The 25,387-nt window shown below is 37.5% G+C and overlaps 1 protein-coding gene across 1 annotated transcript in view; it reads left to right on the forward strand.

Moving 5' to 3' along the window:
• Positions 1–25,387, forward strand: part of Hook1 (hook microtubule tethering protein 1) — a 42,679-nt gene that overhangs the window by 10,609 nt on the left and 6,683 nt on the right. The window contains exons 4-18 of the mRNA XM_075945396.1: positions 422–472; positions 1,342–1,474; positions 6,644–6,711; positions 7,806–7,868; positions 8,800–8,883; positions 10,316–10,482; positions 11,784–11,924; positions 13,656–13,857; positions 14,527–14,637; positions 17,523–17,610; positions 17,687–17,747; positions 21,439–21,579; positions 23,047–23,140; positions 24,731–24,765; positions 25,281–25,363. Of these exons, the coding sequence (XP_075801511.1) occupies positions 422–472; positions 1,342–1,474; positions 6,644–6,711; positions 7,806–7,868; positions 8,800–8,883; positions 10,316–10,482; positions 11,784–11,924; positions 13,656–13,857; positions 14,527–14,637; positions 17,523–17,610; positions 17,687–17,747; positions 21,439–21,579; positions 23,047–23,140; positions 24,731–24,765; positions 25,281–25,363 (1,522 nt within the window). The remainder of the gene's footprint in view (positions 1–421; positions 473–1,341; positions 1,475–6,643; positions 6,712–7,805; positions 7,869–8,799; positions 8,884–10,315; positions 10,483–11,783; positions 11,925–13,655; positions 13,858–14,526; positions 14,638–17,522; positions 17,611–17,686; positions 17,748–21,438; positions 21,580–23,046; positions 23,141–24,730; positions 24,766–25,280; positions 25,364–25,387) is intronic.

The raw sequence follows: 25,387 nt of genomic DNA on the forward strand, positions 1-25,387 counted from the left end.
TTCTTGGGGCAAATATCAGCCTTGCTTTCTAATCTGTCTTATGTCTTAGTGAGTGCTCCCAGGGCACCTGAAAGCAATATACATCCTCATTTATTCCAGACATGTTTAGTTCCACATTTGTTGATAGTGCAGTGTGTATTTTGTGTTTAATTTCTCCATAACATGGGGAGGCACCCTTAAGTCTCTGTTGATGATAATTATTTTTCTTTTCAGTTCTGATAATAATAAATTCAGGTCTTATCAGTTTCATTTCATATGAGTATTTTTAATTTTCTTGCTAGGTTTCTTACACATTTTTCTGCCTTGGTGAGGAATTTGATAATTTATTTTTATTGGGAAAGTGATTGTCTCTCACCTTTGTGTATGTCCCTCATTATTAACATGAAAAAAACATTTATTTCTTCTTTTTGTTCTATTTTAGGCTAGTAACTTAAAGAAGGTCCTCCATGGAATTACAAGTTATTATCACGAGGTACAAGAAATACCTGATTTTAAACAAAAATTCCAGTTGCTTGACTTCTTGTTTATAGCTTGTATTGGAATGAAATTCATAATTATAATAATTATATTGCCATTTTTAATACACTCAGAATTTTTGTGAAAATGGTGATGTTTAAAGCTTAAATGCATTGGATTTCCAAAAGAGAAATAAAATTTTATTTTATTACCCTAAATTATTTTTACAAATATAGTTTATTGTCTATTAATTGGTGGCTTTTGAACTGATTTTCTTAGTTAATTTTTTTTATTTTTTAATGGCACAGAAATAAACTTGAAAGTTTGTTGTAAAAGTTTTAATACTACTATGAGAATTTTCTGTGTGCTCTACACATCCAGAATCCCTATAACTTTTTAATAGGCTTCAAGAAAATAAAGAAGGGGAAGAAAAAAATCAAATCCATTGGATTTGTTTTTCATTTGTAAAAGTGTGGTAGTTGATGTTGTGATACATACTACTGCAGATATTCTTCAGTCTGTCTTTTCTTCATTGTGTGAATAACTGCCTTTCTTAATAATAATACCTTTCTGTTTTGAGCTAGCATAATCCTGTTTACTGCTTACTGGGAAAGCATTTTTGTTAGAGAAAGATAGCCTAGGTTCTTCTTAACAAATCCTTGTTTTTCTGATAGTAAAAGCAAGCAAAAACAAACACAATTGGCTCTGAATATTGAGAAGGTGCCAGAATATTGCTATCTTGGTTTTAGTCAATAACACTGAGTTGTGGTTTTTTAATTTATTTAAGTTATTTTATGAGCTTATTTTAATTTTTCTTTAAATAGTAATGTAAATTCTCTGTAGCCTACTTAACTCAGTGATCTAATATATCATTTGATTCTTCAGTTTTTGGGGCAGCAGATTTCTGAAGAACTTATTCCCGATTTAAACCAAATAACTGAGTGTTCAGACCCTGTCGAGCTTGGGAGGTTGCTTCAGCTTATTCTAGGCTGTGCAGTCAACTGTGAAAGGAAGCAAGGTAAGCAAGTTTTAGACATTTGAGGTTCCCACTTTCTAGAAACATTCTGCTTTGCTAGTTCTTAGTGCTGACATTCACAGGAAGGGGTTGTCTTCCTGCTGCTGAGTGCCTGAAATCACCTTGCACTAACTCGCTCTAAATTCTAGACCTCCCTGTCATCTGTCATGTTGCAGCTCTTAAGTGTCCTGTGTTCTGGTGGTCAGTGGCCAAATTAAGTTTATTTAGTTCATCGATACCTGGTATTTAGGACACCAGATAGAATTTTAGGTTCATTTAATTTTTCATAATAAAATATTAAGCTAATAAATTTATAACTCAGACTTCCTCAAATAATACCTGCTGTATTTAAAAGAAACTTGTCTACTGTTTTCTTTTGAGAAGTGGAATAGTTCACATATTAATGTAACCCATGCATTACACTAGTGTATGTACACATAGCAGTTTGTGTGCTGCTGAGCATGAGATGTCACAAAGCTGAGTACAGTGAGTCTCCTTCCCTGTGGGGGCTCGTCAGTCTTGCGTGTCTCATCCATCTTGTGTACCTTGTCCATCTGTGTACCTTGTCCATCTGTGTACCTTGTCCATCTGTGTACCTTGTCCATCTTGTGTACCTTGTCCATCTGTGTACCTTGTCCATCTTGTGTCTCTTGTCCATCTGTGTCTCTTGTCCATCTGTGTACCTTGTCCATCTGTGTACCTTGTCCATCTGTGTACCTTGTCCATCTGTGTCTCTTGTCCATCTTGTGTCTCTTGTCCATCTGTGTCTCTTGTCCATCTGTGTACCTTGTCCATCTGTGTACCTTGTCCATCTGTGTACCTTGTCCATCTGTGTACCTTGTCCATCTGTGTCTCTTGTCCATCTGTGTACCTTGTCCATCTTGTGTCTCTTGTCCATCGTGTGTCTCTTGTCCATCTGTGTACCTTGTCCATCTGTGTACCTTGTCCATCTGTGTCTCTTGTCCATCTTGTGTACCTTGTCCATCTGTGTCTCTTGTCCATCTTGTGTACCTTGTCCATCTGTGTACCTTGTCCATCTGTGTACCTTGTCCATCTGTGTCTCTTGTCCATCTGTGTACCTTGTCCATCTGTGTCTCTTGTCCATCTGTGTACCTTGTCCATCTGTGTCTCTTGTCCATCTTGTGTCTCTTGTCCATCTGTGTACCTTGTCCATCTGTGTACCTTGTCCATCTGTGTACCTTGTCCATCTGTGTACCTTGTCCATCTGTGTACCTTGTCCATCTGTGTACCTTGTCCATCTGTGTACCTTGTCCATCTGTGTACCTTGTCCATCTGTGTCTCTTGTCCATCTTGTGTCTCTTGTCCATCTGTGTACCTTGTCCATCTGTGTAGCTTGTCCATCTGTGTACCTTGTCCATCTTGTGTACCTTGTCCATCTGTGTACCTTGTCCATCTGTGTCTCTTGTCCATCTTGTGTCTCTTGTCCATCTGTGTACCTTGTCCATCTGTGTACCTTGTCCATCTGTGTACCTTGTCCATCTGTGTACCTTGTCCATCTGTGTACCTTGTCCATCTGTGTACCTTGTCCATCTGTGTACCTTGTCCATCTGTGTACCTTGTCCATCTTGTGTACCTTGTCCATCTGTGTCTCTTGTCCATCTGTGTACCTTGTCCATCTGTGTCTCTTGTCCATCTTGTGTCTCTTGTCCATCTGTGTCTCTTGTCCATCTGTGTACCTTGTCCATCTTGTGTACCTTGTCCATCTGTGTACCTTGTCCATCTGTGTCCATCTGTGTCTCTTGTCCATCTGTGTACCTTGTCCATCTGTGTCTCTTGTCCATCTTGTGTACCTTGTCCATCTGTGTACCTTGTCCATCTGTGTACCTTCTCCATCTTGTGTACCTTGTCCATCTGTGTACCTTGTCCATCTGTGTCTCTTGTCCATCTGTGTACCTTGTCCATCTGTGTCTCTTGTCCATCTTGTGTACCTTGTCCATCTGTGTCTCTTGTCCATCTTGTGTACCTTGTCCATCTGTGTCTCTTGTCCATCTGTGTACCTTGTCCATCTTGTGTCTCTTGTCCATCTTGTGTACCTTGTCCATCTTGTGTCTCTTGTCCATCTTGTGTACCTTGTCCATCTGTGTCTCTTGTCCATCTGTGTACCTTGTCCATCTTGTGTCTCTTGTCCATCTTGTGTACCTTGTCCATCTTGTGTCTCTTGTCCATCTTGTGTACCTTGTCCATCTGTGTCTCTTGTCCATCTGTGTACCTTGTCCATCTTGTGTCTCTTGTCCATCTTGTGTACCTTGTCCATCTTGTGTACCTTGTCCATCTTGTGTCTCTTGTCCATCTTGTGTACCTTGTCCATCTGTGTACCTTGTCCATCTTGTGTACCTTGTCCATCTTGTGTACCTTGTCCATCTTGTGTCTCTTGTCCATCTGTGTCTCTTGTCCATCTTGTGTACCTTGTCCATCTTGTGTCTCTTGTCCATCTGTGTCTCTTGTCCATCTTGTGTACCTTGTCCATCTGTGTACCTTGTCCATCTGTGTACCTTCTCCATCTTGTGTACCTTGTCCATCTGTGTACCTTGTCCATCTGTGTCTCTTGTCCATCTGTGTACCTTGTCCATCTGTGTCTCTTGTCCATCTTGTGTACCTTGTCCATCTGTGTAGCTTGTCCATCTGTGTACCTTGTCCATCTTGTGTCTCTTGTCCATCTTGTGTACCTTGTCCATCTTGTGTACCTTGTCCATCTTGTGTCTCTTGTCCATCTTGTGTACCTTGTCCATCTGTGTCTCTTGTCCATCTGTGTACCTTGTCCATCTGTGTCTCTTGTCGATCTTGTGTACCTTGTCCATCTGTGTACCTTGTCCATCTTGTGTCTCTTGTCCATCTTGTGTACCTTGTCCATCTTGTGTCTCTTGTCCATCTGTGTACCTTGTCCATCTGTGTCTCTTATACATCTTGGGTGGGAAGAGCTTTGCTAGAGCCTGGTCTTAGTACATGGCCTTCATAAAGACTTTTTTATCTTCAAGAAAGGGTAAAGGACAGATAAATTCAGTAAGTCCAAGCTCAAGAAATATAAAATAAAATCAGTTATAGTTTATAAAATATATATACACTCACATGCCTTTCAGAGGGCAAGTAACTACTTTTTCTGTTGTTAGTGCTGGGGGCATTAAAGATCTATATGTTGTGTTTTGTTTGTTTTGTGAAAACTAAATCTTTACTCATATAGGTTAAAATGTCTCTGGCTATTCACAGTTTGACAAGGAATAATTCAGGTTTAAATATAGTACTTTTTGTTACAGTTTGGCTCTTTTTATTCCTTGATTAATACTTTTCTTCTATTTTAGTTTCTGGCTATTTGTAGCATATTTTTTGCCTAAATTATGTTTCCAAAATTTCAGACATAATTCATTTTCAGAAAAGTTACATTTGGCTTTGATTCTATTTCATTTAAGTATTATTTATTTTTTCTAGTATTGCATTCTTCCATTTTCTTGTAAATTCATCTTCTGTTATAAGCCATGATTGGCAGTGTAAGTTTTCTCTGGTATTTGATGATTTTGTTGCATCCTGCAAACTTTATCTACTGTCTTAGTCATAATTTAGACCTAAGCATCACTAGATATTCTTGTCTTCATAGTTTTGAAAGGAAATTCAGTTCCTGAAGATACAAGTGAAAGTTTACTAAGCAGTCCATATGAAGAAACAGTCTTTCTTTCAAAATATGTGTCTTGCTTAACAATTAGGTTTGAATAGTTAAATAAAACGTGCTAGCTGGCTGAGGATATGGCCAATTAGTAGAGCTCTCATCTGTCATGCAGAACCCTGGATTCCATCAGAGCTGTAGAAGGAATGAAAATAGGAAAAGCAAAAAATACAAGAAATGAACCCCCTAAATTTGATGATATCAAGCAACTTCTGCACTTTTGTGGTTTGAAGTGACAATTGGCTTAATTGCTAATAATAACTTTCTCAAACAGAAAGATTATTTTAAACATAATTTCTTGATTGATTTTTTTAAATTTATTTATTTCATGTGCATTGGTGTTTTTGCCTTCATATATGTCTGTGTGAGGGTGTTGGAGCCCATGGAATTGGAGTCACAGACAATTGTGAGCTGCCATGTGGGTGCTGGGAATTGAACCCTGGTCCTCTGGAAGAGCAATCAGAGCTCTTAACCGCTAAGCTGTCTTTCCAGCCCCTCTTGATTGATTTTTAAAAAATCTTACCTCATGCACCCTAATCCCACTCACCTCTTAGGCTCCCCATATCGCCCTCACTTTTGCAGCACCTCTTCAAAGGAAAGTTAAAATAAGCAAACAATCAAAAACAAGAACGAAACAAATCTCGTTGATTCTCCATCTTTCCTGCTTCTCTAACATCTCTTCATTTGTCCTGGTGGCATTGGGAGCCATGTGTCACATAGTTTATGTATCCTTTTGTCCAATCTGCTTTACTAGCAAATGTTCACTGAAATGAGTCACTGGTCTGGTTCAAGGCCTCTGGTTTCTGGTACACCATCATCACTGGATCCTCACCAAAACTCTGGAACATCCCATGTCTCCTCTGAGTCCTGGAGATCCTGCCAGTGTAGTTCCATAGGACCAGTCTCTTCATGAGCTCCATCAGGTGGAGTAGTTGTTAGGGTGGGCCAACCTAAGACCCAGATGTAGGCCTGGGTGGTAGCTGAGCTGGTCAGTCCAGGCCATTGGAGCCACATACCTGAGATGAGGGAAACACCACAGATGAGGGAAAACTGATTCTGATGGCATGGGTATAGAGAATCTGGCTCCACCCTCTCACCTCAGAATCAGTATGTGTTTGTGGAAAGTTTTAAGCATCTTGTGAGAAGTAGTGGATGCTAAGCAGGTGTTGTGGAAGGCTGCATATATACCTCTGGGATACAGATGGTACAATCGCAGTTCCTGGATCTGAAATTGGATAGTTAATATAAATTGTTTTAATATTTACTTGTATTTTTTATTTTACTAAGATAAAGGGTTTCTTCTTTGGTTAAAAATTTAAATTACTAAGGGTAAAAATTTTTATCTTGCCTTTAATGGTCATACTAGTGAATTAGTGTATTTGCATGAAAGATCATTTATGGTTAATTAATTTTCACACTTTGGTTATTAGGTAGTTAAGAAATTATATGTAACAAATTTATTTAAATTAAATTCAAGTTTAATTTTTTATTTGTAGAGCATATTAAAAATATAATGACCCTGGAAGAATCTGTTCAGCATGTGGTCATGACTGCAATTCAGGAGGTAAGTGATACCACATTCACACGAGTATGAAAGTACTGAACAAAGTTATGCAAAACTATGTGTAAATTTTTTAACATTTAGAAAATGTCAAAAGTCTTCAAGCCCAGTTTTAGAACCCCAATTCTAAAAGTCATCTGATAGTTGGCATTTTAAAGTAATTTTATTTAAATTTAGAGCTCAGCACCAAACCTAGGCTCTAATGATTGCTAGGCAGATGCTGTTCCATGGATCTAAATCCCAGCCTCTAAAAATTCTTTTCAGTACCTTCTACTAATAAAGCAAAATAATCAGCTTTGCTGCATGTAGAACGTTCTATTTCCTCTCTTCTTCCTGCCAGCTAGGACAGTGTTCCCGACACTAGTGAAGTGGTTCTCGACTTGTGGGTTGTCTAAGACCCTTGGAAAACACAAATATTTACAATACAATTTATAATAGTAGAAAATTACAGCTATGAAGTAGCAATGAAAATTTATGGTTGGAGGTCACTACAGCCTGAAGAACTGTATTAAAAAGGGCCCAGCATTAGGAAGGTTGAAAACCTAGTGTATCTATATTGTGCATTTAGAATTATAGGCTTAGATTTCAGAGTCAAATAACTCGAATTTAAGATTATATCAGACATACTAGAAGGGTATCGGCTCTTAATTCCAGTTATAAGTCTTGGGTAAAAAGCATTAATTTATGATCTATGAGTCATTTTTAAGAGGGGCATGATAATATATCCTGTAATCCTTGCTTTGATGGAGCACACAAACTTGATATCAGGTTAGTCTACCTCATGAGAACATTGACTAGAAAAAGTACAAAATAAAAGAAATTTAAGAATCCCCTATTTAAAAAATATATTTGTATTTATAGTCAGTAAAATGTCTCTTAAAACTTGCATTGTAATTTATTCTTAATCTTATCACTAATATGCTTGAACATTCTTAGTTGATTCTATCTCTAATGAAGTTTTTTTTTGTGATCGTTTTAAGGTTCCTTAAATTAAAGCAAGAGAAAGCTAAATATAAGTCAATTTATGATACTTCAAGTAAAGAGACTTTCATAAACATTGCACCATTGCACTTAACTTTGCTGTTTTAATTTCCTAGTTGATGAGTAAAGAAATAGTGAACTCTCCTGCAAGTGACACCATTGGAGAATTAGAGCAACAGGTAAGACTTTCATTGTGGGAGGAGACAGTTAGCGATGGTGACATGGTTCCCCTACCAGCTATTTTTACATGACTTAAAATCACGTGCATGATCCCTCTTGTGGAACTGAATATGCTTTGCAGTAATATCCCACTTGGATACTAATATGTGTTTTGTAGTGAATATAAGTAGTGACAGCTTTAGTGTTTTCTGTGATCCTGTTCCAAGAGTCAGTGGCACTAAATATTCCAGCCAGCCTGTTACTAGCTGTGTGGCCCTTTCTACATGGTTACACTATTAAACAGTAGATAATTTTTTAAAAATCTCTAAAATTTTTATTATGGTTTCATTACTGATACATACATACACACACACACACACACACACACACACACACACACACTTCTGTCCTTTTTCTGAGATTAAAGAAATAGCTCAAATCTCAGGATCTTGTTGACGGCACTTTTTACGTAGGATAAAGTTCCCCCTCTCCCTTTCTTATAGTTAATCAGGGTGGTCCTGCAAAAGGGTGAAGAGAGGTCAAATGCATTTTTAGGTATTTCTTTTGTAAACCTCTGGCTCCCCGCTCCACAACCTGGGGTAATATTAGATATCTTAAAGAGTATTTCAAATTGATTTTTTATGGAAATTTTGTTTAAATATAAACATACTTTTAAAACATTTTCTGCAATGAAATTAAAAAATAAAATCTCTAGTAACCTTTAAAATATATCCCAAGAATTTTCATAAAGTTTTATTTCTATGGAACCTTATCTTTAAAATTATTAGTTATATTATGCAAATGTCATACCAAGGCAACACATGAAGGCTCATTAGTTAACAGATGATTTTTTAATCATGATTTCTGATACCACTATGCACATGTTGATAGACGAATTTACATTCTGGTTCACTCAGCCTGATTTACTGAGAATGGTGCTTTCTGTTTCAGCTTAAAAGGGCCCTAGAAGAGCTTCAGGAAGCCATAGCAGAAAAGGAAGAGCTAAAGCAAAGGTGCCAGGAACTGGATATGCAGGTATGGACACGGGAACCTGAGCAGAGAGGGCTCTTTTTAATTTAAATAATTGAAACTAGTAACCTGTTCTGAAGGTTGGTTTGCATTTCAGGGAAGAGATATTAAAATGATTCTTTTACATTTAAACATGAGTTGTATAAGTATTTTTCTCTGCTTTGAAAATTGATGACTTGATTAGTCTTGGAGAAAAGCATGCCAACTGGAAAATTTCAGCTAATTAATATATTAGGATTCAGTTTGAATTTTATAAAAATGGAAGATTTAAGCAGGGTGTGGTGTGCACACCTTTAATCCCAGCACCCAGGAGGCAGAGGCATTTAAATCTCTGTGAGTTCAAGGCCAGCCTGGTCTACAGCCAGGGCTAAGCAGAGAAACTGTGTCTCGAAAAACAAAAACAACAAAAAAAAAAAAGTTTAAAAAAAAAGAAATGACTTACTGTATTATCTCCATTGGCATGGTCGTTTTTGAATATTAAGTGAAGTAATTTAATGTTCTGTTCAGTGATGCATGACCCTTTTAATAAAGTGTAACTCTGGTTCATCTATATGTTCATGTATGTATGTATGTAGCCTCCTATGTTTGCCTTGCCATGTATATGAATATGTCTTATGTATTTCCTATATTAAATAAATGTGGCATGAACAAGTATTTTGGAACCCACTAAGTAAAGACATAGTTGTTCAGGTGTGGCACACTTGTATCCAAGTACTCTGAGGATGTAACTTGATGTATTTAGTGATTCTGTGATGATAGGAACAAAGTAGTGACGTTGAAGGATCTCATTCACCAAGTGAGAAAGTATGTTTCATCTCATTGTATGGCTAAAAAACAACCTTAAGAATTGTCAATAAAACCAGGAAAGGTTAGCATAGGTGTGTGTGTGTGTGTGTGTGTGTGTGTGTGTGTGTGTGTGTGTGTGTGTGTGTGTGTCTGTGTTTAGTTAGAGAACAACTTCCAGGACTTGGTTTTCTCCTTTCACCATGAGACTGAACTCAGGCCCCCTGAGCTATCTTACCAGTACCCAGTTACATTTACATTTCTCTCACCCATTTTACAAGATAAGCAAGTTCCTTGTGCACATGAAAACATTATAGCTGGCTTTTTTTCTTAGCTGATTCTTTAACCAAGTATGCTTGTCTCCAGGATATATGACTATGGTTATTTTCTACTCTGAACCTAAAATGATAATTTAGGCTGAGAGAATGACTGCATCCTGAAAATTAGCTTAGACCTCAAACTGTTTAACTTCAAATTTAGATTTAGAAACACTGATTTGATTTCTCTTATTCTAAAATTCCTGTACTCAGAATTCTAGTGTGGAAGAATCCTTAAAACTTACCTATTGGTCAGACTGTTTCATCCCTCAGTTAGAATTAGAGTAGAGAACTCCCAGCTCGTCAGTGGTGGTTTTCTATTGATGTTTGTTTCTCAGGTGACTGCACTTCAGGATGAGAAGAATTCACTGGTCTCTGAGAACGAGATGATGAATGAAAAGCTTGACCAGTTGGATGGCTCTTTTGATGATCCAAATACAATGGTTGCGAGAAAGTATTTTCATGCACAGTTACAACTAGAACAATTACAAGAAGAAAACTACAGGTAGTATTTTTAGTAGAAATTACTGAGTTTTAATTAAACTGATATCTAAAGAGTCATAATTATCAATAGTCAATAATTGAGAATTATATACGCTTAGAACATTGATTAAAGTGCACCTAACAAAAGTACCAAACGGTGTCAGCAGTGCCTTCCTTACAGGGTTCAGTCAGACTAACCAGGTAGGATATGCACATTAAAACAAGGACTTCAAAGATATAAGCCAGATATTGGCTGGAGACAGTAAGAGTTGGGAGAGGGGTCACAGAGGCTTGGAGAGAGCATGTCCACAGAAGTGAGGTAACAGTAATGAAAGGACGTAGATCTTAAGCTTAGAAGGTGCTTTTCATGCTAACCTTTTCTGCTCTTTAAAATAAACAGCCCAAGCTCTTACCTTTAGTAAAGGTTGGCTGTTTCTGACAGGCAGGCTACTGAACCTTGTGCCAAGACCTTAGGACAGGCATTTTGATTGTTCATTACATATATTTTCATATCCTTTCAAATTTGCAAAATAAAGTTATCAGGATATAAGGAACTCCTTCCTACATGTCTTTTACAGCTGTTTCATAGTTGTATTATTATTATACAGCTTTCTCTGCTTATCACAGTCAGTATTCATGTAGTCACTCGGATGTTTAGAGAGATGCAGATTCTTTAGCCCCCTCTAAGCTTTAGCGTGTGTTTCAGCAAACCACAGCGTAGTGGTGATGATTAGGAGAATGGTCACTGACAGGATGTTCCTGTCTAAACTACCGAGCATTCTCAGATACAATCAGTTGTTTCATTTTCTTTATAACTTTTCCTATTGAAAATGGAATCCAGGGTTTCATTAACTGGTTCTTGCTCAGTGGCTGCTAAGCCTGCCACTTTCATCCTTTGTTTTGATGTGCTGCTCTCCTAGATTTGACCAAGTCAATCATTTATCCTTTAAATGTAATCTTTCTTTTGAGTACTTTCTTCGTGACACAGCAATATGCCCTAAACTGGTTGTCCTTAATCTGTTGTAATCTATTTAGAATTAATATTTTACTTCCTTACATATCATGTATTTTTTAAAAAAATTACTGTATTTATATATCCTTATTTTTCTTTGCCAATTAAAATTTCAGTTAGAACCAGATATGCATAAAAGGTAAAGTGAAAACTAAGAGCATTCTGTACCTTTCATTTGTGTTTCAATGTTAATGGCTAAAAGTTACTTGAATTTTTCCTCTTCTGAAGGTGGAATTTAAGTATGTCGTACTAACTTCAAATCTCAATGAGAAGACAAAGGATGAACTATATTAAAAATTATTTCTTTTAAGGCTTGAAGCTGCAAAAGATGATTACCGTGTTCACTGTGAGGAACTTGAAAAGCAGCTGATTGAATTTCAGCACAGGAATGATGAGCTGACAAGCCTTGCTGAGGAAACCAGAGCTCTGAAAGATGAGATAGACGTTCTTAGGTACGGCCTGTCCGGGCACTCGTGATGCTTCTAAGCTACTGGTCAAATAACTTGAGTGGTTTCTAGTCTTACCAGAACTCTTACTATCCCTATATGTTGATCACTTTTTGTTTAGACTTCTGGTCCTTTTCTGTGTTCATTAATTAGAACTGTATTTAAAGATATAATAATGTTCAGTTCTTTTTTTTTATTGATTTTGTTGAGCGATGCATTTTTCTCTGCTCCCCTCCCTGCCTCTCCCCTCCCCTTCAACCCTCTCCCAAGGTCCCCATGCCCCCAATTTACTCAGGAGATCTTGTCTTTTTCTATTTCCCATGTAGATTAGATCCACGTATGTCTCTCTTAGGGTCCTCATGTTGTCTAGGTTCTCTGGGATTGTGATCTGTAGGCTGGTTTTCTTTGCTTTATGTTTAAAAACCACTTATGAGTGAGTATATATAATATTTGTCTTTCTGTGTCTGGGTTACCTCACTAAATATGATGTTTTCTAGCTCCATCCATTTACCTGCAGATTTCAAGATGTCATTATTTATTTTCTCCTGTGAAGTACTCCATTGTGTAAATGTACCACATTTTCCTTATCCATTCTTCAGTCAAGGGGTATTTAGGTTGTTTCGAGGTTCTGGCTATGACAAACAAAGCTGCTATGAACATAGTTGAGCACATGTCCTTGCGACGATTGAGCATTCTTTGGGTTTATATCCAAAAGGGGTATTATTGGGTCTTGAGGAAGGTTGTTTCCTAATTTTCTGAGAAAGCGGCATATCCAAAGGAGTTGTACCAGCTTGCACTCCTACCAGCAATCAAGAGTGTTCTCTTTAACCCACAACCTCTCCAGCATAAGTTGTCATCAGTGTTTTTGATCTTGGCCATTCTTACAGGAATCTCAGAGTTGTTTTGATTTGTATTTCTTTGATAACATTCAGTTCTTGTCAGGACGGTTTCATATCAGAACCCGTAAACCCAAAATGATAATGTGTTCTTACATTTTTGAAATAATACATGTTAACTGATTTTGTATGCATTATTGTGTTTTGTTAAAGTAAGCCTAGCTAAGAATTCTAGCATTTCTTTCAGGCAGGATTGTCTGTGGGATATAAAATGTATGCTTAGCTGCCTGCTATGTTGTATTTGGGAGTGTGCATGCATGTTGTGGAGGCCTGAGGGCACCTTATGGGAGTTGGCTCTCCTCCTGCACGTGGGTTCTGGTGACTGAACTCAGGCGTCAGGCTTGTTGGGGAACACCTTCAGCCACTGGACTGTTTTGCTAGGCCTCTGTTAGTATTTTTATGTGACTTTTTTTCCTCTGTTTTAAATACTCATTTGAAAAGAAATCATTTTAGATATTAATTTGGACTTTGATTTTTTTCAGTTTATTTTTGTTTTAGCCTAGTTAATCAGATAAATACAGTTCTAAAGAAAATGCTTTGCAAGACAAATTTTTCCATTGATTCAACTTTGTAAGCATATCAAACACTTAGAACTGTTTGCGAAATGATATATGTAATTTGCCTGGGAACTGCAGATAGCTCAAAATTTAGTCATGTGTATCAAATCATACATTTTGATAGATTGTGCTAAAAGTCTAAATTTGAAGTATTTTAATAGTTGATGACTTTACAACAAAAATATTGACTTGAAATGGTTTTAGGCTTATGTTTTTGTTATTGTTTGAATATTCATTTCACAGCTAGAACAAAATATGTGTGCATACACGTTTTATTAATTCAGGGCTACCTCAGACAAAGCAAATAAACTGGAGTCAACAGTAGAGGTGTATCGTCAGAAGCTACAAGATCTAAATGACCTCCGCAAGCAGGTGAAATCTTTACAGGAGACAAATATGATGTACATGCACAACACTGTGAGCTTGGAAGAGGAGCTCAAGAAGGCCAATGCAGCACGCGCACAGCTAGAGACCTATAAACGCCAGGTGAGAGACGTCTGTATATCTCATTGATGAAGTTAAAAGTTCAGTGTTACGGTTTCTTTTTTTTTTTTTTTTTCAGTGATACAGATGTGTTGAGTGTAGTAAGTTGTATGCTCCTGATGAATTTCTTCTTTCTACAATTGTAGTTTAGGTAACAGATAAAGAATCCAACGTGCAGCCGGGCGGTGGTGGCGCACGCCTTTAATCCCAGCACTCGGGAGGCAGAGGCAGGCAGATCTCTGAGTTTGAGTTCAGCCTGGTCTGCAAGAGCTAGTTCCAGGACAGGCACCAAAGCTACACAGAGAAACACTGTCGCAAAAAAACAAAAAAACAAAAAGAATCTGACTTATCCTTCACCTTTTTCTACCTTCTGATAGCTTCAGTTTTTCATGTTGAGCTTCTGTTGTTTGTCAGTGTTTTGGGTATTGGACAAATACCTAGACAGTGATTCTCTTTAAATACTCTGTTTTGCTATTTATCAAACAACCTAGAAAATTATTAAAATACTTTTAAATATTTTGACTTATTTTAATCTGTTTCTTGAATTTTATGTCATTTTTTTGATGTTGTGTTTTTTGAAATACTTAGAATTAAAAAGTCTGTTTCCAATTCAGCCCTGAAAGCTGAGGAGTCTCATGAACTATTTTTCTTTACTTTTTTTCCTTCCCAAAGGTTCAGGACCTTCACACTAAGTTGTCCTTAGAGTCTAAAAGGGCAGATACACTAGCGTTTGAGATGAAGCGGCTTGAAGAAAAACATGAAGCTTTACTCAAGGAAAAAGAGGTGATCATAAATGTTCAATAAGAAATATGTCCTTTTGTTGTTGTTGTTGCTTTGGATTTCCCTAATTCTGAACCACTAACCTGAATCCTAAGCATATTTTCTTTCAAGTGATTTTCTAGTTTAATGCCTTATGTTTAAGTCTTTGATCCCTTTTTAGTTGCTATCTCAGTACACAGTGAGAGATACTGCATGATTTTTTTTTTTAGAGGGGGGCAACAGTAATTGGAGAGGCATTCTTTTCTCCAGTGTATAAGTTTTTGTTCTTTTGATGGAGGATCATTTAACTGTAAAGGCCTGGATTTATTTTTGGTATTCGTGTCCCATTTCAGTCGGTTTGAGTATTTGCCATTTCTGGTTCTGGTTGCTGCTCCCTGCAGTACAGTTTGATATCGAGTGCTGTGATGCTTCCATTGTTTGCTTGGTTCAGGATTGCTATTTGGGATGTCTTGTGCTTTCATAGGAATTATAGCTTTTTCCCAGACATTCTTTTGTAAAAATGTTTTTATCAATCCTTCCATGGAGACTGCACCAAATCTTTATAAGTTGGGGTGGTGTAGACATTCTTATATAGAGTACTAGATGGTAATTCTTATATAGAGTACTAGAGAAGAATTACAATTGATAAATTTAGTAAAGTTGTAGGACAAAATCAGCCCACAAAATTAGTAGCCGTTTAATGCATTATTAATGATATTGCTGCAAAGAAACTGTGGAAAAAATCACAGTGACAATAGATACAAAATAAATGAAATTCTTAGTACTAAATTTAACCAAGAAAGTTTAAGACCTCTGCGGGAAAAGTGAGAAACACTGATGATAGAAATGAAGACAACACATAACAGAATGCAGTCTCCGTGTTTACACATGCTTTATTCAGTCCTGTTAGCTTTGCCAGGAGAGACAGTGAAGTCACAGCCACATTCCTCAGTTTGTGAGTGTTTTTATTCTAGGTTTTCAGCCAACTACCTTAAAGCAAGGATCATCAACAGCTTTATTATCATATAGGAACATACTATGTCTTCTACTTTAAAGTATACTGTTCCACGGATGCCATTTAGCACTCATATTGCTGTGACACGATGCCAATAAATGCCAATTTATATATGACAGGAAATTAGATTTTAGTTTATCAGTTACTGAAGCTTTATTCATAATGGCTTGTTTTGTTGGCAAGCCTGTGGTAGGGTGAAACACCACAGAAGCAGTGAGCTTTTGGAAGAAGAGACTCTTAGGTCATGGTGGATGGTAGGCAGAGAAAGGAGTGTAGGAAGTGACCAGGACAAGAGCTAAGTCCCCAAGGACATGACCCAAGCCATCTGTTTCCTCCAACTAAGGTTCACCATCTAATCCCATCATCATGTGAATCCACCAGGGATTAATCCACTCATCAGTTCAGAGCCCTCATGATCAATCATCTCTGAAGTGCCACCCCCGCCAACCTCATAGCTGTGTTTTTGCTGATATTCTAGGCATTTTTCGGTTCAGTGGAGTTGAAAATTGAAACCATCACACAAGGCTTTTAGTATATATCTATAGAATTGAGCCACCATTACTGTAATCAAGTTTTAGAATACTCTTATTCCAAAAAGAAATTCTTTACATAGCAGGTAGCATACAGTCTGGTCTTTTCCCATCAGTCTCAGCAACTGTTTTTGTTCTTGCTGTCTCTGCATTTTCCTGGCGTGTCTGAACCATGCAGTGACATTTTTTTATAGTTTTATAGTTTTTCATAGTTTTGAGATTATTTTAGCTCAGGCTTCATATGGTGTACTGTCTATTCTTAACTATTGCCCACTGTGTTGATACAGCATGTTTCGTTTGTCTAGTCATCAGTGTGTAGACATTGGGACTCATCCCACTTTGGGCTGTTATGAATATTGCTTCTGGTTTATTCACACGTTTTTATGTGGTGTTTTTCATTCCTCTGGAGCACATACTAAGGAAGGTGGCATAGTGCCTTACAATGAGTATATTTAATCTCTTTTTCTGTGTGCCTGCCAACACTTTTCTGTCAATTTATTTTAGCTATCCTAGTGAACCTGAATTTTTACTTGCATATTTGTAATGGCTAAGGACCTTGTGCAAGTATATGTACTTTATGGTTCTTATGATCCTTCCCATGATTCACTTTAATTATTTGCTTTTATTTTGTAAGCATATTTTAAAATATACTCTGGATGTAAGTCCTTTCTTAGATAACTACTTTTTGAATGTTGTCTCTGATTCTGTGTGTTGTCTTCTCAAGTTCACAATAGTCCTGCTTGCAGCAAAAGTTTCCCATATACATTCAGTTACAGCTGTCCGCTTTTCTTGTTTTTTATTTTACTTCTTTGTGCTCTTTCACAGGTGTAGAGTCAGGCTCTTATATGTAGTCTGTGCTCCATTTTGTACATGATGTGAGGTAGTGTTCAAATTACTCACTTGTAGGCTGCTGTCTACTGTCCTAGCAGCATTTGATTCAAAGACTTTTTTCTTTATTGAAGCTGTCTTGTCACTTGTTATGAGTCAGTGTACCTGACCCTGTTGTGGTACATACATGTCATAGGCTGTGTGACAGGAAGAGCAAAGCCTGCACACTGGAATGCATTCATAACAGTGCTCTCACACACACTGGAATGCATTCATAACAGTGCTCTCACACACACTGGAATACATTAATAACAGTGCTCTCGGTAGGTAAAAGTTCCTGGCGTCAAAGTTGACAACCTGAGTTTGGTCCTTGGGCCCCACGTGTGGAAAGCATGTGCACACACGCACACACACACACACACACACACACACACACACACACACACATGCGCGCGCGCGCACACACACACACACAGAGCTGCTGGCTCCTGGTTTTTGTTAGGGTTGTAACTGCTAATAGAACAATTCTTTTTCAGAGACTGATAGAACAGCGTGACACTCTGAAAGAGACGAATGAGGAGCTACGGTGCTCACAAGCACAGCAAGACCACCTAAACCAAGCTGGTGAGTTGGGCAGATTTACATTGTTTTTCTAATGCTTGAAGTACTGATGACACACTGACTGATTTCTGTTGCTTAGATGTGTCTGCTACAAAAAGTTATGAGACCCTCGCTGCTGAGATCATGCCAGTGGAGTACAGGTAATGTATATGGACTGAAAACCACACCTAATAGTACAAGTGCCAGTTGGTTTTAGTCTGTCTTTATAAAATTTATAAAAAATTTACTTGTCTATTAAAACTTTAATGAAAAAGTTTATTATTATAATAGAGCTGAAAACAGCTTTCTCTAGTTATCTTTACTTCAGCAATTTAAAAAAATATCATAAGTAAAATTTTAAAAATTGTCAGAGTAACAGTCTAGTGTTTATTACAAGGCCTGTATTTATTAAAATTTTTTTTTTATTTTTTTAACTCTGGAAAACTCTTAATATAATGAATATATGACAATCAAATCCCTGTGAGTGAAATAAAATAGAAACATTGTCAGTAGTAGTAGGCAAATTAAACAAAATACAAATGTAGGCATTCCCCCTCAGTCTGTCTCTTATCCTGGTTGTTGATGGTGATTTACTTGTAGGCATTTTACCTATCTAGTTGTAAAATACTATTTCTAGGCTTTGGCCCAAGTCAGGTTTTATTTATTAACTCAGATTATTGTTTGTGTAGTTTAAGCTGTAACTCATCTCTTACTGTACTCAGAGTTGTCCCTGTCGCTGACCGTCCCCATACTATCCGATGTTAGAGCCTCTGTCACTGCACCCACATGGCCTGTCCAACACCCCGTAGCAGTTTTTTCCCATCCTCCCTGCCCCGAGATCTCACCCCAGGTGACCAGCACCAGCTGCCTTTTATTACTGACGTACATAGAATCCAACAGTTGGTGTCCTTTTGGAATTCAGATCATTTTCTTAGAATAATACAGACAAATAATCCTGAAATTCCCTCTGACACATTTAAACTTTATAGATAAGACTATACTTACTAACACAACAGTTTAAAAATACATCAGAAGCAACATCCCACAAACTAGCATTCTAAATTTATAACCTGACTTTTTCTTGCTAAGCTTTCATGTACTTTGTTGTTAAAAAAGAAACTTACTGCCTAAAATTCATATAACAAAAGCTGCTTTGCTTTAGAAGTTAAGTAACTCATTTCAAGTTATAAAAGTATAAAGAAGACAAAAAGCAGTATCACTAACAAACCTCAGAGTAGTTACGTAAATCGAGAATCCTTTTCTTTGTTGAGTCAATCGTTATTCTGAAATCAGTTTTTCAAAGGCTGTAGAGCTTAATTTTTAGAGTGATGCTTTTGTAATTGAAAACAAAATTTAGATTTGTTGAAAGTAGTTATTTTAGGAGTATGAGATTTGGAAAAGGGAGAAAGTATAAGTTTCCTATTTAATACCAGAATGAAAATTACATTGAATATAAATATGAAAAGTACTTTAAGGCCTTTATATAAACAATTAATAAACTTTTAAATATTTAAAAATATCATGTTTACTGTCTTTACACCATTCCCATCTCTCACCCCTTTGTGTACCCTACTCACCCGTTACCTCTTGATATGTGTGTATATATTAAACAAATAAATAACCTTACCTGCTGCATCCATTTGCTGTTGCTGATATGTATGTGTTTTGGGGCTTGACCATTTAGGAATGGATAACTAACCAAGTAAAGGTTCATTCCTGGCGAAGACTGATTCTCTCCCAACAGTCTATAATTGGCTGTATCATCCACATCTTGTGAGATTTCCCCCATCCAACTGATGCTGTCATTGTTTAGGTCTTGTTTGGCCAGCCTTGTAGTTGAGATCCCATGCATGCAGCTTCCATGTCCTCATACAAAAGATTTCTCAGCTTGGTCCTCTGTCTCTTGGAATCTCCACATTTTCTGCCGTCTTCCAGGGGCTTAGAATGGTAGGATTGTGTTGTGGGTGCATGAGTCAGCGCTCAGTTGTTGTGCCTCCCTGTAATGGTCTCCTGCAGCATTTGCAGAAGTTTGCTGGCTGAGGGGCAAGAGGTACACTTAGGTTTTGGTATAAGGATAAGTATTAAGAATTCATTTTAAAGCTGAGCATAGTGACAAATGCTTTCAATCTCAGTGCTTTGGAGGCAGAGGCAGAAGATCTCTTGAATTCTAGGCCAATCAGCACTCTATAGTGCGATCCTGTCTAAAATAAAAAATGAAAAAGAACACAGTTAAAGATTATACTGATTTTAGGAAGTGTCAGTAGTAGATTCTGTTGAGTGGACCTTTAGTCCAGTTACCAAGATGTAAGTGCCAATACGCTATCTTTTGGGGTGTCTTGCCTTGATGGTCGTTGTCTATAAGCACCAGAGCTGAGGAGGACTACTGATGACTTTTCTTAGCAGCTTCAAGTACTGTAAGATCTAGTTCTTATGGAGGAGACTTCCAGGTCAAATTCTGCTGGGTTCCTCTTAAGTCCTAAGTGCCTATTGTCTTCCACAACAGGGACTTACCTTCAACCTCTGAGAGGCAACAGCATAGATTGTGGTAGGACTCTCTTAGATGCCTCTAACCAACAAATAGAAAGGAGGTTTCTTATACCTACACTGTTTTTTTTCTTTTTGGTTCTTGGGAAAGGATAAGCACAATAACACTAAGTGGCATAACTTCATTTAAGAAAATACATACCCCCCATAGTTATACATAGCTTTAGGTGATCATAAGAGGATTCTCCCAACTGAAAACATCCTTTCTGTTTACCACCCTCTCTCTGGGACCCTTTCAGCTTATTTTTCTCCCTATTTTTCTCATTTACTACTTCATAGCACCTATGGTCTGCTATTCCCATGCATGGAGTCTTTCCAGGTGTCTCTGGTTATGCCAGATTGATATATTGTGAACTCAACTCCTGCAGATTCAGAACTGGAAGTACAAATAAGAGAAATGGAGCATTTATATTTTTTCTTTCTACTATTTCCTGCTGAAAATATGATTTCATTTTTCTTTACAGCCAAATAATCTCATAAAGTTAAAAATAAATCACCCCTTGGCATATGCCCAAAAAGGCTAAATATCAAAATAACTATGAAATGAAAATAACAAAATTTCCTTCAGCTGATGAATGAATAATGAAAATGTACATATACACAAAAGATTTTCTTAAAGAAAAAAATATAAAACCGGGTGGTGGTGGCACATACCTTTAATCCTAGCACTAGGGAGGCAGTGACAGGTGGATTCCTGTGAGTTTGAGGCCAGCCTGGTCTACAGAGAGCTAGGGGTGTTATACAGAGAAACTCTGTCTCAAACCCTCCCTTCAAAAAAAAAGGTAGAGATTAGTGATCATAAAAATGTATTTAAGATTTTTAGGTAAAATGTTTTCTTGCAATTGTTTTTTATCATATACATTCTGAAAATATACTACTTTTCCTGAGGTTATTAAATTTTAAAAGTGAAGATTATCTAAGAACTTACATAATTAACTTTTGAGGTGTGACCTTTCAGGACATACAGTATTTAGTTAAACCTTTTAAGAGTTTTGATCATATATTTAAATTAGATAGGCGCTCCCTTAAGCTAATATGGTGGTTCCAGTGAGCTGGCTCAGTGGGTTAAGGTACTTGCTGCCAGCCCTAGCTACCTGAATTCTATCCCTGGATCCACGTGGTAAAGAAGTGAACTGACTCCACAAGTTGCCCTCTGACCTTTAATTTACATGGGTACCCTGGAACATGTATGCACAAACACATATACATACCTATATACACAAAATAAGTATATAAATGTAGCAACAATTTGAAAATATATTGTGAACTTTATTTTAAAACTTGAAAAAAATTGCTTTTCAACATTAGAGAGGTGTTCATTCGACTGCAGCATGAGAACAAAATGCTTCGCCTGCAGCAGGAAGGGACGGAGAATGAACGCATCGAGCAGCTGCAGGAGCAGCTGGAGCAGAAGCACCGCAAGATGAACGAGCTGGAAACTGAGCAAAGGTGACTGCTGCCATTAGGTGTCATGTGCAGGAACCAGCACTGGGGTCTGAATACACAGCATTGCCAAGCAGGTGTTCCTTACCTATGAAGAATTCAAAGGATTAGTTCAGGGATATCAGCATAAAACATAGGAAGAATGTTCATCTTAATAGACTTGGCTAGCCAGGATACTTATTTTTGATTTTCACTAGACAGCCTCACAACTGAAAGAAAACAAATAAGTAAATAATGATTTAGTGGCTCCTACAGTTGGGTGTATAGATAGGACACAGATTGTATAGTCAAGATTGTTAAATTTTTAGTTTTTCATAAAAAAATTTAGTAATAATAATATATAAAATAATACTTAACACAGATCAAAAGTTATATTTTTAAATAGAAAATGTTTACTGAGATTTATATTGGTGAGGTAAAATTTCTCATAAAAATTCATATGTATTTAAAAATTACTGGTCATTCTTGGACATGGAAATTTATATTTTAGTGGTAGAATAATACTTCCATAAGGATGGAAATGATGTGGTATTTAAACTTAGGCTTTTGTGTGTGGTCAATTAGAATTCCACTTCTGCTTAACTCAGTTGCTGTTTCTCAGCAAGTTACTCAAGTTCAGACTATTCAGCTGTAGACACAGGAGGAATCTGCCTAATGTAGTATGCTTTCCTTGTCCTTAAACTTAAATGTGACTTCTATGAATTTCCTGTCAGAGTCTTCCATAATGTCTTTCCTTCTGTGCTTCAAACTTGCCAGGGGTGCCTACATGACAGGCAAGCGAGTGCTCCATGCTGAACTCTGTTTCCACCCTCATAAATAGTTACATACAAGCACTTTTGTCGGCCAGTTCATAAATCCTCACTGGCAATTAGGGACTATGATCACCTTTTCTATGGATAAGGAGGTAGAGATGGAGAGAGTCAGAAGCTCACTGAATTTAGACAGCTGAATAAGCTCCTGGCTTCCACATTGAAGGCATCTGCCAGCCTGACTGCTGAGAGTCTTCTAACTTTCCTATACTGTATAGTGAGTACAAGGAGATACTCACTATAGAGGTAGGTGCAGCTGGATTTGTTTATCCAGCTTTTACCAGGTCGTCAAGAGACCGCTGGGGTTCAGACACTTGAACCTTGTTTCCTGTGAGTAAAATAGGGTACATTTGACCGTTCTGAAGAGACTTGACTATTACTGTATCGCTAACCCTGGAAGTACTAGGTTTCAGCTTTTGGTGATAAAGAATGATAGATGTGACTCATTCAGTATGTGCATGTATATGCTTTAAGAAGGGAAAAGTTCTTTCTAAATTATTTCCGCAGAAGTGACATCCTGTTCTACCTGTCGTGCGTGTCACAGATAAGAGCCTTGCCCTTATTTATGCTAGCATTTCTATTAAATTGCGTGGATGTACTTTTATAGACCCCAGATCTTTAACTTCAAATATGAGTAGATAAATACCAATTCATGTCACAATAGATTGAGCAAAGAGCGCATTGGAGAATTGCAGCAGCAAATTGAGGACCTCCAGAAGTCGTTACAAGAACAGGGCTCCAAGACCGAAGGCGAAAGTGTGAGTAAGAAAGTCTTACCTTATATGTGTTTTCTCGAATAGTTTCCACTACCCATTTATCTGCATTTGAAAATGTACCCTTCTCATTAATGGTACCTTCAGATACCATATGTAGATGCAGTGATTTTGCCAACTTGAAGTCTTACAGATTGCTTATATGCATCATAAGGTGATTTCTGTCTGTACTGCTTGGAATCTGTACTTAAGTTCTCTACATCTTGACTCATAGTGGTAGACTGAGACCCAACAGGTCTACAGGGATCTTAACCAGCTTGTTCTGAAGTAAAAGAGATGAGAATAATCATCATTCAGAAGTGGAAAAGCTTCCTAATAGGAAACAAGTGATCCCAATTGACAGCTCATTCCAGAAATTGGAACAGGTGTGAAGGACAGGAACACAGTTTTGAAGACATCGTCTCTATTGCTTCTCTTTCACACCATTTCAAAGCATATCAGACAGTGTGGACTGAGATAAGAAGTTGAAAAGAGATTTAATCTGAATTTTGACATATCTAGCAGTTTTTCTATATGTGGGAAAGAAAAGAACTGAGAGAGACGCAGTTGGTGAAAAGAAAAGGTAGATCTGCCCAGGTGGTGGCAGCACACACCTTTAATCCCAGCACTGGGGAGGCAGAGGCAGGAGGATCTCTGTGAGTTAGAGGCCAGCCTGGTCTACAAGGGCTAGTTCCAGGACAGGCACCAAAGCTACAGAGAAACCCTGTCTCAAAAGAAAAAAAAAGGTAGATTGGTAGAAGCTGTGAAGTAAGGAGAGGTGGAAAGACAGATTGATATTGAAAGGGCTGAGTTTCCCTCTGTCTTTTCATACTTTACATGGCTTTCTTTCTTCTGGGGGGCTTGGAACATAGAAGTCATCTCATGCATGGCGACATCTCATATGTGCATATATATGGTATTGTATCTCTCTAATACAGGTATTGCTAAGCTACGTTAGGGAATACTTTTAAAATGGCGCCTATTTGGGGTACTATGTTTTGGGTCGCAGTGTTTTGAAGATTGTCAGCTCCTTTACATTTTGATTTTACTGTACTGATTTCCACGTTACCAGAATTTTGCAGGTGCCCTGTTGATACAGAACTGCTGCTGTGGTTCTAAGCACTTCTTTTAAAGGAGGAAACTTGATTCTTTATATTTGTTTTTGACAAAAATCCAGTTGCCTCATTTAGTGTTGATGTTCATGTGCTTTCATTTATAATGATAAGGTTTTATAAGAAAAATATTAAAATCTGTATTTTTTTCAATAGTTGTTAATTAGTTATTGAAATGTTTGATACTCCCCAATATGTCACATTCAGCTTGGATTTCCTACTTTTCTTCCAGTTCACATTTAATTTTTATTATGTTCAAAAATAAGCAGAATTTTTCCTTGTTACTCTTTTTTACTTTATTTCCCATTTTTATTTCCTTTTTCTTTTGATGTATAAAATATACCTAAAATTTTAGGTTTTAGAAACTGTGCTATTACAAGTACATGTTTTGAAGATATTTTTACATAACGTACCTTTAAAATGTTTGGGAAATTTACCCTTCTCAAGTGAGTCATCTTAACAGCAACTATTTTTAATTTTATAGTCCAGCAAACTAAAGCGGAAGTTGGAAGCTCATATGTAAGTAAACTCATGTTCCATTTCAAAGGGGAAGGGTTGTAGAAGCTTCTGGAAAATGTCTTTTCTGACTTGGTGAATGAAAACACAGACCCAGACTACTCACTACTGCTACCAAGGGCAAGAAAAGACGTGATCAATTGCTCATGCCTGGCAGCCGCCAACTCCTGCATTTTTAAACAGCTAACATCATCTGACAAATTTAACCAAGCAGACATTTATGGACCAGCCAAATGGATGCACAGTGGATGCTGTGCTGCTAAAGCTGTACAGCCTTTCCTTTCAGCTGTGTAGAAAGTGGAGGTGCAGAGGGAAAGGCAAAGGCTGGAGTGCACCATGTGTCACCATGTGCATCTACACAGCAGACCCTGGAGTTAGGAAAACAGGTTCCCACTTCACCTGTGGGAAACTAAAGAGCAGACAGATTCTTGTCCAAAGTCCAGACCTTATGTGGCAAAGACCAGTTTTCATTCTAACATCTGTTTGACACCAAGCTACATGCTCTCTCCACTACTTAGGGAAAAGCTAACAGAAGTCCATGAAGAATTACAGAAGAAACAGGAGCTCATTGAAGACCTTCAGCCAGATATAAGTCAGAATAGTAAGTAAAATCTGGATATACTTC

The sequence above is a fragment of the Microtus pennsylvanicus genome, chromosome 13, assembly GCF_037038515.1.
Source record: "Microtus pennsylvanicus isolate mMicPen1 chromosome 13, mMicPen1.hap1, whole genome shotgun sequence".
Classification (NCBI taxonomy): Eukaryota; Metazoa; Chordata; class Mammalia; order Rodentia; family Cricetidae; genus Microtus; species Microtus pennsylvanicus.